This window comes from Acipenser ruthenus, chromosome 36 (assembly GCF_902713425.1).
Source record: "Acipenser ruthenus chromosome 36, fAciRut3.2 maternal haplotype, whole genome shotgun sequence".
NCBI classification, from domain to species: domain Eukaryota; kingdom Metazoa; phylum Chordata; class Actinopteri; order Acipenseriformes; family Acipenseridae; genus Acipenser; species Acipenser ruthenus.
In genome coordinates this window covers 3130876-3144559 of record NC_081224.1, presented here as the reverse complement: position 1 = coordinate 3144559, position 13684 = coordinate 3130876, and the positions used below count along the sequence as shown (strand labels likewise).

At 40.7% G+C, this 13684-nt stretch overlaps 1 protein-coding gene across 9 annotated transcripts in view; it reads right to left on the bottom strand.

Annotated features, from left to right (window-relative positions):
- Positions 1-635: 635 nt before the first annotated feature.
- The window catches only part of LOC117402030 (pre-B-cell leukemia transcription factor 1), an 80492-nt gene continuing 67443 nt past the window's right edge, over positions 636-13684 (bottom strand). For 3 of the 9 annotated variants that reach the window (XM_059008292.1, XM_059008294.1, XM_059008295.1), the window contains exons 7-9: positions 10092-10207; positions 6216-6302; positions 636-5519 (exon numbers count right to left, since the gene is read on the bottom strand). In XM_059008292.1, coding sequence (XP_058864275.1) covers positions 5427-5519; positions 6216-6302; positions 10092-10207 — 296 coding nt within the window. In that variant the 3' untranslated portion in view covers positions 636-5426. The remainder of the gene's footprint in view (positions 5520-6215; positions 6303-10091; positions 10208-13684) is intronic. The other 6 variants (XM_059008293.1, XM_059008296.1, XM_059008299.1 and 3 more) reach the window with 3 other exon arrangements.

Genomic DNA, 13684 nt, shown 5'->3' with positions numbered 1-13684 from the left:
AGAGCATTGGAAATAGTAAAGGAGCCGTGCTTCTGTCCACGACCCGAAACAAAAAAGGGAAACCTGTGTGACAATTTGAATATGTTTTAGTTTCTTCAAATTTTATACAGATTATATAGAAGTGGGCAGAAAATACAAAAACAAAAATTACATATCTTATATTTATATATAAAATAAAAATCATCATTTCATGCCCCTTTAATAAATTGTTAAAAAGACTCGTCTTAAAGGGAACTGCATTCCAGCTGTTAAAGGGAATGTTCTGCCAGAGTCTAAATACGACTCCTGTGCTATAACCTGCGAGGAAGCGGGCATGCAGGGCTCTCAAACAGCACAACAGTAAACAAAAGGAAGTGTACCAAACCTTTGGACTTTTATTTTTATTATCAATTTCTTTGCCCCAAATGACTTTTTTTTTTTATTTTGTTTTACACATTTTTTATTTTTTATTATTATTTTTACAATGAACAAGACATCTCTAAAATTCAAAACATCACAACCAACAAGACATAACAGATATATTTATATTTATATATATATAAAAAAAATATTAGTAAAACCTAAAAGCGAGTACTTTTGTTTCTAGTCCGTGTTTGTAAATGTGTGTGCTGTCTTTTTTTTTTAAACTATTAATATTTTACATTTTTTTTTTTTTTTGGTACAGGCAGTAAAGATTTGGATGAATGTTAAATAATAAACACACAGTATTCCTTTTGCTAAGGAGGCGTTTAAAAAGCCCATGTAAACCTGTTACAGCCTCGCCAATCGATCGTCTTGTCAAAAAAGCCCAATCGCTTCCATACAAAATATAATGATGTCTTTTAGAATCGTGCAGCACTAAAATCAGACGAAGGGATCACAAAATCCTTTCCTAGAATCCAGATTTATTTCAGCAACTGTTTATATGATAATTAAAACCATCAGTGTAAGTGCTTGGAGTCCTGCTTGCTGAACATGACAAGGGTTCTGTGATCATGTTAAAGGAGTCTGTGCTCTGGCTGGCCACACGGCTACTCGAGGGACCATATTCATGAAAATCTAAGGACTGTTATAAGGAATAGTTTTTTTAAGGACTGTTATTTAAAACACTCTCTCTTTATTATTATTTGTTTATTTAGCAGACACCTTTATCCAAGGCGACTTGCAGAGACTAGGGTGTGTGAACTATGCATCAGCTGCAGAGTCACTTACAACTACGTCTCACCCGAAAGACGGAGCACAAGGAGGTTAAGTGACTTGCTCAGGGTCACACAATGAGTCAGTGGCTGAGGTGGGATTTGAACCGGGGACCTCCTGGTTACAAGCCCTTTTCTTTAACCACTGGACCACACTGCCTCTCTTAGAATAACCCCTTCAGTAACTGCGTGTAGAATATTATACTGTGTCAAGTTTCCTATCTATGAATCTATTTTATAATGCATGTTTGTTTTTGTTTTGTTTTTTTTTAATTTTGGCAAGGCAACTTTTCAAACTCCTTAGAGTTCACACAAACTGTTTTAAAAAAATTCTAAAAATGAAATAAATAAAAACAGAAGGGGATAAACAGTGCTTCACTACTTTCTCACCCTCTATCAAACAGGAAGAGAAAAAGTTTCATGAACTGCAAATTTGATTTAGTTAATTACATTTTTTTAAAGAAAAAACACAACATTCCTTAATTTTATGAATACAGTCCCTGAACCGAATAAATCGCAGCAAGATAAACTTGACAGAACACAAGCACTGACGGCTTCAATTAAAAACAGCAACAAAAACACTGTTTGGCTTAATTTAGTCCCACCCATAACTATTACAACTAAGCTACATTTAGAATATGAAAAGAAACTTCATGAACCCAATGACAAACTAACTGAAGACCCTGAGAAAGACTTCCAGTGGAAACGTTTCTCATTGAATTCATTGCTTTTGCCAGTTCCGCCTGTAACCATGGGTTCTTCCAGAAACAAAAAGAGGGTTCCATAAAACACCCAAGAGTCTGGAACCCTGCGATCTGACCTGGAACCAGTTCTCTGCAGCCTCCAAAAGGGATACTGTCTGATCAATACATCTTCTAAAATCACTGTGAGAAAACATGAGCATGGTGACCTCTGGAACAGAAAAAAACAAGCCCCAAAGTTAGCAAAATAACTTTTTTTTTTAAACTTTCGTAATATTGCTATAACCTACGTAAAAAAAAACTGAAGAAAAAATTGAGTAACTAAGCAAAAAAATTTTTTTGAAAAAAACTAAAACAAAAAAAAAAGGAAGACTTCACCCAAACCACTTTCTACTGAAATATAACTCTCTCTCTAAAAACACAACACATTCAGACTTGTGTTTCTGTTTTGCAGAAGTCAGGCACAGAAACACTCAGAATTGACATGCCCCCTTTCTTAAAAGTATGTAACAAAACAATGAAAAGATAAGAAGTTTAAATACATGTTAAAGCAATCTTCAATCTTAAGATGTTTCTTCTAATTTGGTCTCATTGGAAGGTGTATTTCCCCTTGTCGTAAAATACAGGAAATCAAACATTCAAGCTTAAAACCTTTTGAGAAATGATTAAAAAAAAAAAAAAAAATCCACTCTCTTCACCAGTGTTTTAGATCAGAGCGTCCTCCAGATTCATCCTTATAATACAGAGAGCCCAGAGCTTTGTACATCTCCTGCCTTGCTCAAACAAACCATGGACTGCTGCAGGCTTGTCATAGTACCTCTTTCAATATGGGATTTGACAGCTGGATTTTATTGGAGCACTTTTGCCTGCTGAATTGCTTCAGCCACCTATTGGGGTAACCATAGGATAACCACAGACAGGTGGTTGATGCAATCCAAGGGGGGGGGGGGCAGGAGGTGGTGGGGGGGCAGGAGGTGGGGGGGGGGGGGGGTCCCCTCCCCCCGCGATAGCTTGGTCAAAATCTGCATCCTTGGTGTTCAGTTTTGAGTGGCGTTACGTTCTTCTCTACACAGGCCTGCAGTGTTGAGTTGTAGGTTGAATATATTCCAGCTTGTTCTAAACTCTCAAACCCTCCCTTGTACTGAACGACACCGCTGCTCTGCGTTTGCGAACGACAACAAATAAGGAAATAAATCATGAAGCTATTTGTTTTTACCCCCAGGCCTGTTTACCATTAGCGGGGAATGTTTGCTTCGGTTTCTGCAAGTGACTGCCAGTGAGTCAAAGCAATGCATAAAGAAAAAAAAACAAAAGCAACAGATTCACAAATCAGCAGCTGAACCCCTGGGGTCTGACTTGCATGTACAAAGACGTGCAGAGAAAGAAAGGAAACGGGAATCAAGGGGACACTGTCAACTGGGTTTAGGAGAAGAAAGTTACACCTTTTCTGGAATCAAATAAACCCAAATTGTCAAAAAAAAGCCAAGCAGAGTCGGCTTTACAGGGTTACAGGGTTTCATTTTTAAAGAGGACCAACGTAGCGCAGAATTCCTGAAGCCCCCGTTTCAGAGAACAGAAGCAGGGGTGTCCAGTCCTGTGAAGCTGCGCCTGTGTCGACCACGGTGGCTCTAGCTGCTTCACCGCTTGCTATTTGTTGCGGAACATTGTTGAGCCACATGGTGGGAAGTTTCCTGACCTCCACTGCATATAATATCCCTTGCTGCAGCCAGCCCAGGGTACTTAAAGAATGGAGAAAAAAGTGAGAGTGTGTGAGCGAGTGATTCTGGGAGGTAGAGTGCAGGTACTAAAAAAAAAAAAAAGTGTTCTATTGGTTTAAAGAGGGCTGAACAGTGAGGTATATCTGGCTGTAGGGATGAGGGACCATGTACACAGCTGCTTCTATATACAGAATAGGGTTCCTGGGGGAGGGGGGCAAACCAAAACGAAAAAACAAACAAAAAAGCTGCTCAAAACACGATTGTGCTTCCGAATCAAAACGCCCAGGGTTAGTTCGTTTTAAAGCATATTGAAAACTATTTGCAAGCAAGCAGAGGTTTTGCAGTTTGGCAGGGGAGGGAGGGAGGGAGGGAGGGCTTGGCTAAGCGTTTGTTGCATGGTGTCCTGTTACCCTTGAAGCTAGCTGCAAGGTTATTGATCAAGTCCCCCCCAGTTTCCTCGGTGCAGCAGGACCGCGTAGAATAGCAATCCTTCAGTGTTCAAAGCCAGGTTCGACATCCAGTGATTCAGGAACACCTTTCCGTTTGTCAAAGTGTAAATAAGGAAGCCTCTCTCTGTGTCTCCCCCCTCCCAAACTCTAAACCCCTTTAACTGAGGTCAGTAATAAAGGATTTGTTATATAAAAGCTGCATAGTATTTATTCGGCAGCTTATCAAACAGAACGATTTAAAACATTTTTTTTTTTTTGGACAAAACAAATGTATTTCACAATATTTGTTTGTACGTAAGTTTATTTTTTTTATTGTATCATAGAAAAAAAAAAGCTTAAACTTGAGCCACTACATTCTTTCAAAGCCAGATAATAATAATAATAATAATAATAATAATAGACATCCATCACTACTGATGCTATGTGAATCTGAACCCTGGTTTTGATCGCAGGCACAAACCCCACACAATATCTTTATAGAGCAGCAGTAAGAAAAAAATAGAAGATAAAATGTAAAAAAATAACTAAATCTGCAAAGCAGGGAAAGGGGTTGAAAAATGAAACAGCAATAAAACGATAATAACAATACCACAAGAATCAAAGGCAATTTAGTTCAAGATCAAATTCAAAAACAAACTGTATAGCAACAACCAAAACAATTTGTAGAAAAGACGACATCTATTTGGTAGTAATAGTAGGAGGAGGGGGAGGGGTGTAGTTTAGGAGTGGATCAGCTGTAAAAGCGATCTTAACCCTGGTTTTTAAAATCTTCTATTTTATTTTGTGTTTTTGTTGATCTGCGGCAGGGAAGGAGAGGCAGAGCTCGAAGCAGGCGCTCCTCACGCGGTCGTTGTGTTGCTTGAGTTTACGCCACAGGGATTTGATTTGAAAAAAATATATACTAATAATAATAATAATAATAATAATAATAATAATAATAATAATAATAATAATAAATGAAATGCTGCCGTTTGCGTTGTTAAAAAAGTTCCAAGACACAAAATTCACAACAGTCCTCTCCGTGACATTATACCCTACGGCCAAAAACTGTTAATGTTACTGAAATTAAGGGAACGATGCTGTAAGAAAAATTTAAAAAAAGAGCTGCGTGATCTTTCTGCTCTGCGGTTATTTCGAGCTCTGACCCGGAGCCTCTGCTTTCTTTCCTTCCACCACACGCCAGTCCGTAGCGCGAGACGTGTTTAGTATGTGTTGTTGTTGTTGTATTATTCTGTCTCTCTTCCGCTCCGTCTCTTTTCCCATGTGGTGAGTGTGGATGTGTAGAGATGTCCAAACAGTCCATGGTGAAGGCGAGTGTTTGTTTTCTTGTTTGTTTCAGCTTTTTTCTTTTTTTTTTTTTTTGTAAGTTTTATCTTCGATCTCTCAGTTAGACGTGTCGGAGTGGACGCTCCCCGGGCCACCAGGGGGCGATGTCACAGAGGAAGGGGTGGTGACGTCCTGCCAGCTGCCGTTAGACTGAGAGAAGAGGAGAGGGACGACAAAACAAGAAAAGCAAAGTCAGACATTTCAACAGTGCGGCAGGGCTAAAAAAAAAAACCAAACCAAAACAAAACACAGGGAAGTTTGAGCCTTCTTAGAAAACTCCCAGAGAAGGACAATTCACTAACGCGTTGACTTTTTATTGGTCAGTTTATGGTCTCGGTACGGCAGTAAAAATGTGAGCGCCCCCTCAGTGCGGAAGTCAATTGACATGGATTGATACTCGGTTGTAAAGGTGAGGGAAGGACAGATTTTCTTATTATGAAATCAACACAATGAAAGGATTTATTTACTACATGCCGACAAATACTTCAAAAGGCAGTTACAAGTATCAGCACTCCCCTAATATTAAAAAGATCTTCAGGCGTTTTAATATACATAGACAGAGCTATAGTACAGAGTCACATTCACACTTGTTTTTCCACACACACGTTTGCCAGGCTGTGCTGCCTAAATGCTATCATTGAAATGGATTACAATAGTAGAAAATGATGGGGTTGAACTCCATGCCATGGTGACAGCAGTGATGACAGAATCCATTTATTGGAAAAAAAAAAAAAAAAAACGCGTTTCAGAGCTTCAGTAACAGCCCCAATTGTTACACCCTGCAGTGCTGATGTTTATTGGCCCCGGAGCGCTGTGTGTGCAAGGTGTTGGGGAATCCACACTCACATCTATGCGTCGCGGGGGGTACATGGGGTTCCCCGCTATCTCCTCATATCCTCCCGTCTGGCGTGTAGCACGGTGCAGGGTATCCGCCTGCAAGAACAACAGGGGGTGCTCTTAAATCGCCTCCCCGCACACACAGGGGCACCGCAGTGCAGTGCAGTGCAGTGCAGTGCACACAGTACAGGGGGCGCTAGTGGAGTCAGGGCTAGGGGGCGGGGTGTACTTGGGTTAGCAATAATGCTGTTTCAAACACTGCAGCGTAAAAATAACACAGCACATCAGGGGTGTCCATCACGGTCCTGGAGGGCCACTCCACTCCAGGTTTAAGAGGTCAAATGAGATCATGAACTGCTTCAGGGTCTGGATGGAGGTTTAATTGGTTCAATTAAACAATTTAGAACAGGGTTGGAACAAAGACCAGGAGTGGAAGAGACAGCTTTAGCCACCCCTGATAGACAGGACACTGACCGATAAGTGTCAGGCCTGTCTGCTAGCAGTGTCGCTTTTGTGCACTGGAAAGCAGCGCATATCTAGAAATCAGGGAGGAGTGGTGCTCACTGGGATTGGCCTCATACAGAGTTGCAGGGAGACTCCACCATGTTTTGTTAGATTCAACTTAATTATAACTTAATATAATTAACTGGCTCCAAAAAACTTCATACAGACATTTACTACTCATTCTATTAATAATTCCAAGTTGAAAAAGTGAAGGCAGGCATTATTTCTAGTGGACATTCACATTGAGAGATGGGGGGAGGACTCCCACTGCAGAGCAGTTTGAGCCAGTCCAGGTTTCTCAGTGAAACCCAGAGTGGCCCGACGACTACAGAGCTACGAGAGCCCCACTTCCATCCCCGCACAAACACACTCACATTAACAACTGCAAATGCAAGTAACACACAAATATTACAATTAATATTCAATTGCATTTACTGTAGCTGTGCAAAGATGATAAAGTAATGGTAGATGAATGGAATGTAAAGAGCATGCAGGGCTCACACACAACAGAAGGGTAGAACACAGATAAAAACACACACACACACACACACACACACACACACACAACATAAAATAGCTGAACCCGTAGCTATGCAACTGACTGCAGTACAGAATTCCTGCCTCCAAATCAATGCCTAATTGTGTTGCAAAGAATGCAGCAGAACTTGGCTTAAAAACACAAAAATAATTATGAAATACACGTTTACCATAACGTGCGTCTCAAGTAGAAAACCCGGAGACCTATGATAGCAATTCATATTAGGTAAGACTTACTGGAATTATTTAGTTAGCCCTCTGTGCTTCAATAATAATTTCCTCAAATACTTTTGACAGATATTAGCATACTCTATTGTAAATCACAAAGCAGTATAACAAGGCGGAGGCTGGAACGTGAGTCTAACCGCTGTGCAAAAGAGCCAGGCTCGTCTGTATTCGTGGTTTTAGAGCTTTTAACCTCGTCTCACTGACAGGGAACACGATCCGTAACGGCAGTGCATCACACAACACTGCCCGCTACACTTACATCAGCAAATACAATGCATAGCAAACCCTGATGCCGATGCAAAACAGCCACCTGAAACGTCTTGGCATCGGACAGAAACGACACCACGAAAAAAGATTAGCTGCACTATTTAATTAATATTTAACCGTGTTTTGCAAAATGTTGCAGCGAAATGCAAGCTACAAAATGCATAAAATGAAAATCGATTCATCACGTAAAAGGAACAAGATACAATTGAAACACAACAAAATCTCTACACCACTACAGGAACGACAGAAAAAATGTGTACGGGTTGCCACTGAAAAGCTGCCTGGTGCCTGAAGGCTGCTCGAGTCCTCTGCATTTTGAGATCTGGAGAGAACCAATGCACAGCCCAACAGTGACGGACAAGGAAAGGGGTTACTGCTCTCTCCCCTTGTAGATCCCGCAGTAAAAAGCACAAAAAAGTGTAAGAAAGCAGTGAAAAAGCACTGTAAAGAGTAGCGAGGTCAAGCATGGTAAACAGCATGGCAAATGTATAGTATAACCACTGGAAAACTGCAAAAACACAGCAGTGAACTTTAATAAGGGGCTCTCTGTCAAAGGGACATATATACAGATTCTACACCCACTTCTGAGCTTCCAAAAATGAACAAACGAACAAATAACCAACAGCCTGACAGAATGGAGAGAAACGGGATGATCCGAGTTTGGGCCGGCGTTTGTGGTCCTCATAAGTTTGCTTGGGTCTCAGGCACGACGTGTTCTTAAAAATCACAAAAATCATGAAGACTGTACTCTGGAGTTGCTGTTAAACATGAGAATGAAGAATCATTTTTATTTGCTTATTTTACTTTAGAATTGCGGCACACGTCGTTTGCACAGGACTGGTGTCTATACAGTGATGCAAGATGCGCTGGAATTTTGATAAACCTGCACATGTGACTCGATTTGAATCCTCAAACCGTATCGATTCAAAGGCAATCAAGTGGGGGGGGGCTGAGTGAAGTATAAGAGAGGAATTTACATTTAAAAAGACTTCTGCTTCTATTCTTCTTTGTTCCGAAATCTTTTTATATGTAAAATACTTGCTTTAGAAGCTGAAAGCTTCTGGGAGGCTGCATTTTCCTCTTCTTTGATGCGGTATGGTGTTAAAATATAAAGTAGCTAAATTATTGACTATTTTCTATATATATTTTTTCTATTATGCAACAAGCAGACAGTGCTCTCAGATTGTTTTCTGTGGAGATTCTGTTATTACTCACTAACGGAACAGAAAACAAAGCAAGTCCGAGAGAGGACACCTGTTCTAAAACCACAGATTATTCATGGAACTCTTGAGCCCAGCTCTCTCTCTCTCTCTCAGTGGACCACAATGATTACAGACCATCAAAAGGTACATAAACTACTTTAAAACGTTGCAGTGTACTAGTAATATTGGCACAGCTATGGCTTCTATCCTTGGTCATAATGGAACTACTCATTCAAATAATGTACTGACCTGGGAGTTCCATTATTAACCCTTTAACACGCCATCTTCTAAGTGGAGTCAGGTATGCATGGTGAGATTTAGTTAACAGTGGTATGTGAGGATTAGCAACCCCCACATACTGTCACATACTCTCACACACATACACAGTCACTTAATCACACAGTGCATGTTTTTTTTAGATATCACAGAAATAAATACATACAAAAATCACCTCCAAATGAAACAAAACAAGCACAATACCAACCAACCACGACCAATTAACAAGAAAAAAACAAACTTGCTGGATTTTTGGGAACAGGCTGCCAGTGCTGTGTTTGAGGTTAATGCAACGACACAACAGAGAAGGGCAAACTGGAGATAAAGACTGTTTTTGTTTTTTTACATACCCTAATCTCCTAGTTTGTTTGTTTTAAATTAAATATAATTATATCATTTAATTATTGAAAAGCAGGCATTCCGATAGGGCATCCTGACCCTCAATTCTTCTTGACCCTTAACCCCTAACCTAGTCCAGCATGGACCAATGCCCTCAGCCTTTTCAGATCCTTAGCTCCAGTCTGCTTGAAATGGAAGATATCCGTCAGAAAAGACTGAAACTTATAAAGTAACTTCTTGTCGTTGGTAGGGGTGTGGAAAAACTCATTACTCATACTCAGAACTGTGATTACATTTTTTTTAAAAAAGGCAGATATTCAATAAATCCATTGATTAACACGTTGATTTCAAAACAAGAAAATCTGTCCTCCCCTCACTTTTACAAATCGAGAGTTGAATTATTTTCTTTAATAATATTATTTTTGTATCTTCCACTTCGGTAAAAGGGGGTGGACCAGGTCTTGCAGGAGGGGGCAGGTAGGTGGTTGAGTGGGTAGGTGAGAGGGGGGTGGGTGTTGGGACCATTGCCTACCTGTGTCTGCAGGTTAGATGTCACCTGAGAACTGGGATAGGTATCCCCATTGAGGCCGTGCATGGTCAAGTACAAGTCCCCAGAGTTGGAGTTCAAGTTATGAGAGGCAGAAGAACCTGGAAGGAGAGAGGCAGGCAGGCTCATGGATCAACGCGTCCCCCTGCAGTGAAACCGTGGCAATCTCGGCTCAGCCGCTCTGCGGTTTGCAACGCGCCGCCGGCTCCGGGTTCGAGCCACAGCCGCTGTTTCACACCCTCGTCCGCTCCATAAAGCAGCCATGGTTGCATACAAAAGGGTTTACGGAGAAAAGCAAGCAATGAAACTAAACTCCACGGCGACCCGTTTGGCTGCTGCTACGTCACAGTTTACTACACTGCAGCTCCGGCTTTGCATCACCCTACAGAATGAACTCATTTTGCTTCATAAAGTCGAATGAAACCTGCTGAAACATGTTACCTTAACATACTGAATCACACACCGCTTTGTAGTTTTCTCCATATACTTCATGAAAAACTGACAGTGAGGGAATTTGACAATTTTGAAATCCAACATGAAATACTGTACTACTATTATGGCTTCCGGTAGACTTTTGCAAGGTGATGAAAAACTTTTGGCCAGAGCTGCATGTAGAGTCCACAATGGAGCCACTTTCACATCACCCTTGATGGACATCGACACCTTGGCTAAAAGGGGTTCTGAAATAAGATTCATGGATGATGATGATAATAATAATAATAATAATAATAATAATAATAATAATAATAATAATTCAGTGATTTGGTTAATGCTCAGGACTAAGCCATGGCAGTAAACAATATTTTACTGTACAGGAGCCCTTCTCTAATTCACAGTTTTCTATATATTTCTTTTTTTGTGTGTGTGTCAGACAGTGAAATACAGAAATGGGGGGGGGGGGGGGGGGGGTTCTTCAACAAAGTTTTATAATTGTGTGTGGGCGTGGGGGGGCAAGGGGCGGATACATAAATAAAATAAATAACTACATATAGTAATACATGTTTTTCAAATTTGTATTTCATTGGCAATATTTAAAAAAAAAAAAAAAAAAAAATTATTGATAATACCACTGTTGCTATCGCTGCCACAGTTCATTAAAAAAAAAAAAAAAAACAACTCAAACCTTAAAGATGTGACTAAAACCTGCAGACGACACAATCTCCTGTTCCCCACTATGGGTGTGCTGATACTCATTCGTCATCGTCTTCGAGAAGATCAAAATCAGCAGGTATTAAATACATCCATTCATTACCGTGTGGATTTCAAAACAAGAACATTCTTCCAAATCGGCTTTTAAAACAGTTAACTGCCGTTGATAGGTATTCGATTGTAAAGGTGAGGGGAGGACAGGCTTTCTTGATTTAAAATCGGCACATTAATGTATGGATTTATTTCATACCTGCTGATAAATACTGCGAGTACACGTTCCTCCTCTAACCCCCACACCAAGAACAGCAGACTCCACATTTCAAGAGAGCCCCTTCGCACGGACGTTACATGTGTACAATAGTTCTGGCTCTATCAGGCCATTGTTTTTGTAGTGACTCCTCCTCATAATAATAATAATAATAATAGTAATAAGTAACACCTTCATCATCCTAATGGGGACCAGGGTGTTTTTTCCGATAATTATTATTATTTTGTTTAGTTAGTAGATGCCTTTAACCAAGGCAACTGTGAAATTATTTATAAGACTTTCCCAATCAATGACAGGTCAGGTTATCAAGGGGCCAGACAAGAGGGGTTCGGTAATCAAGCTCTTACTGTAATAATAATAATAATAATAATAATAATAATAATAATAATAATAATAATAATAATTATAAATTGAGCACATAGAACGCAGCAATGTGCCTCTGCCTGGGCTTGTCTGAAATCTTTCAAGAGACACAGTAGTGACAGCTGTCACTCAGAATGACTGACAGCTGGAGTACTCTGAGCTGACAAAGGTGCGAAGCAAGCCGAGCCCCCCCCCCCGCCCTCTCACAGAGGGCGTGTGCGGAGCAACCAAGCTGCTGCTCTGAAGGAAGGTGTCATGTGAGATCTGTCACTGAAGAGAGAGAGACTGTAGACAGCTCTGATCAGATCATGACTCCCCGACTCCCTCTCTCCCCTCTCCAGCAGCCAGGACTCTGTTTCATAAAGCTACTGTTTTGTTTTGTTTTATATATATAACTAACTAAAGAACACAAACATGAAAGAAAAGCTATAAAGGGTGAAAGTAAAAAAGTCATCTCGTCATCGCCACAAAAGCTAACTCTCACAGAGTAATTAATTTATGTTCCCCATGGTATTTTTCCCATGGTAGTACTCTGCATCTATCGTAGTTTACTCTGCTTTGCCAGGTTTTATAATATGCTTTACTATACCTCCCTATTTTTTTTGTACCATGCTTACCAATGCTTTATCATGCTTTCACTGTGCTTTATTACAGTTTTTTTCTATGGGAAACTTTTATAAGGGTTAGTTTACCTTGGTGTTTTTTTTTATATGCTTTACCATACCTCACTGTGCTTTACCATGCTTTCTTTCGCTGTGCTTTATTACACTTTGCTGTGATTTTGCTGTGGGAAACTCGTATAAGGGCCAGGGCAGCCTCTGCTGCCCCCTGGTGGTTGTCGGACACCAGTGTGAGATGTGCGAGAAGCAGGGCTGTAGACCGTGCATGCGACTCCAACAGGAAGTGTTACTGAACAGCTGAAAACAAGGACGGGTGCCAGCTTCCCAGCCTCAAGAGCAAGCACTAAGAAAACTGACCCGTTTCAAAACGCCCCTCGACGCAGATCCTTCAAATAAAAACACAGACAGGGAGCAACACGCCATCAGAAGGCAAATACATTGCCCCGCTATCCTCTAGAAATAGATTTAACTGCAAGCGAGAGAAACCCGTGTGAACAGTCAAAACCTTAAGCGAGATACACACACGCTAAAACTGAATTGCAAACTCTTCTAGCAGGTCTTTCCTGCTGAGGAGCAGAAGCATGACTCACAAAAAAAACGTGATCCGGAAAAAACTCGAGGTAAACGCCAGGGCAATCCTCCACTGTTCAATCATTTACAAATAAAGTGAATCGCAGTTCATTCCGGACTAAGAGAAGGTTAAATAGTGGCAATAGTGAATCGATAAACGCGTGCAGTAGAGTGCTCTTTACTTAAGGGACTTTAGGATGTCGTCCAGTGGTCCTCAGTGTGGGGCTGTGTGACTACTAAGCTGAACTTACACAGTATTTAAAAAATATACACTTCCTTTCTCCCAAAAAAATATACTATCTCTACACCCCTCCCTCCCTTTTAAAATATACAAATCGGAGCTGGGGGGGGGGAAATCAAAGCAAACACACAAACACAAGAAAAGACAGCAAAGCATCATACAACACAAGGAACAACTGCAACAGACAGACAGATGGAAAGAGCGTGTGGGCAGACAGACAGGCGGGCAGACAGACAGACAGGCTGGACAAAACAAATGGATAAAGCTAACGAGAAGGGTGCATGGGGGGGGTGGGGAGACAGACCAAAAGCAGCGAGAAACCCCATTGTGAAGCAGTGTAATCACACGCTGAAAAGCGAGAAATAAT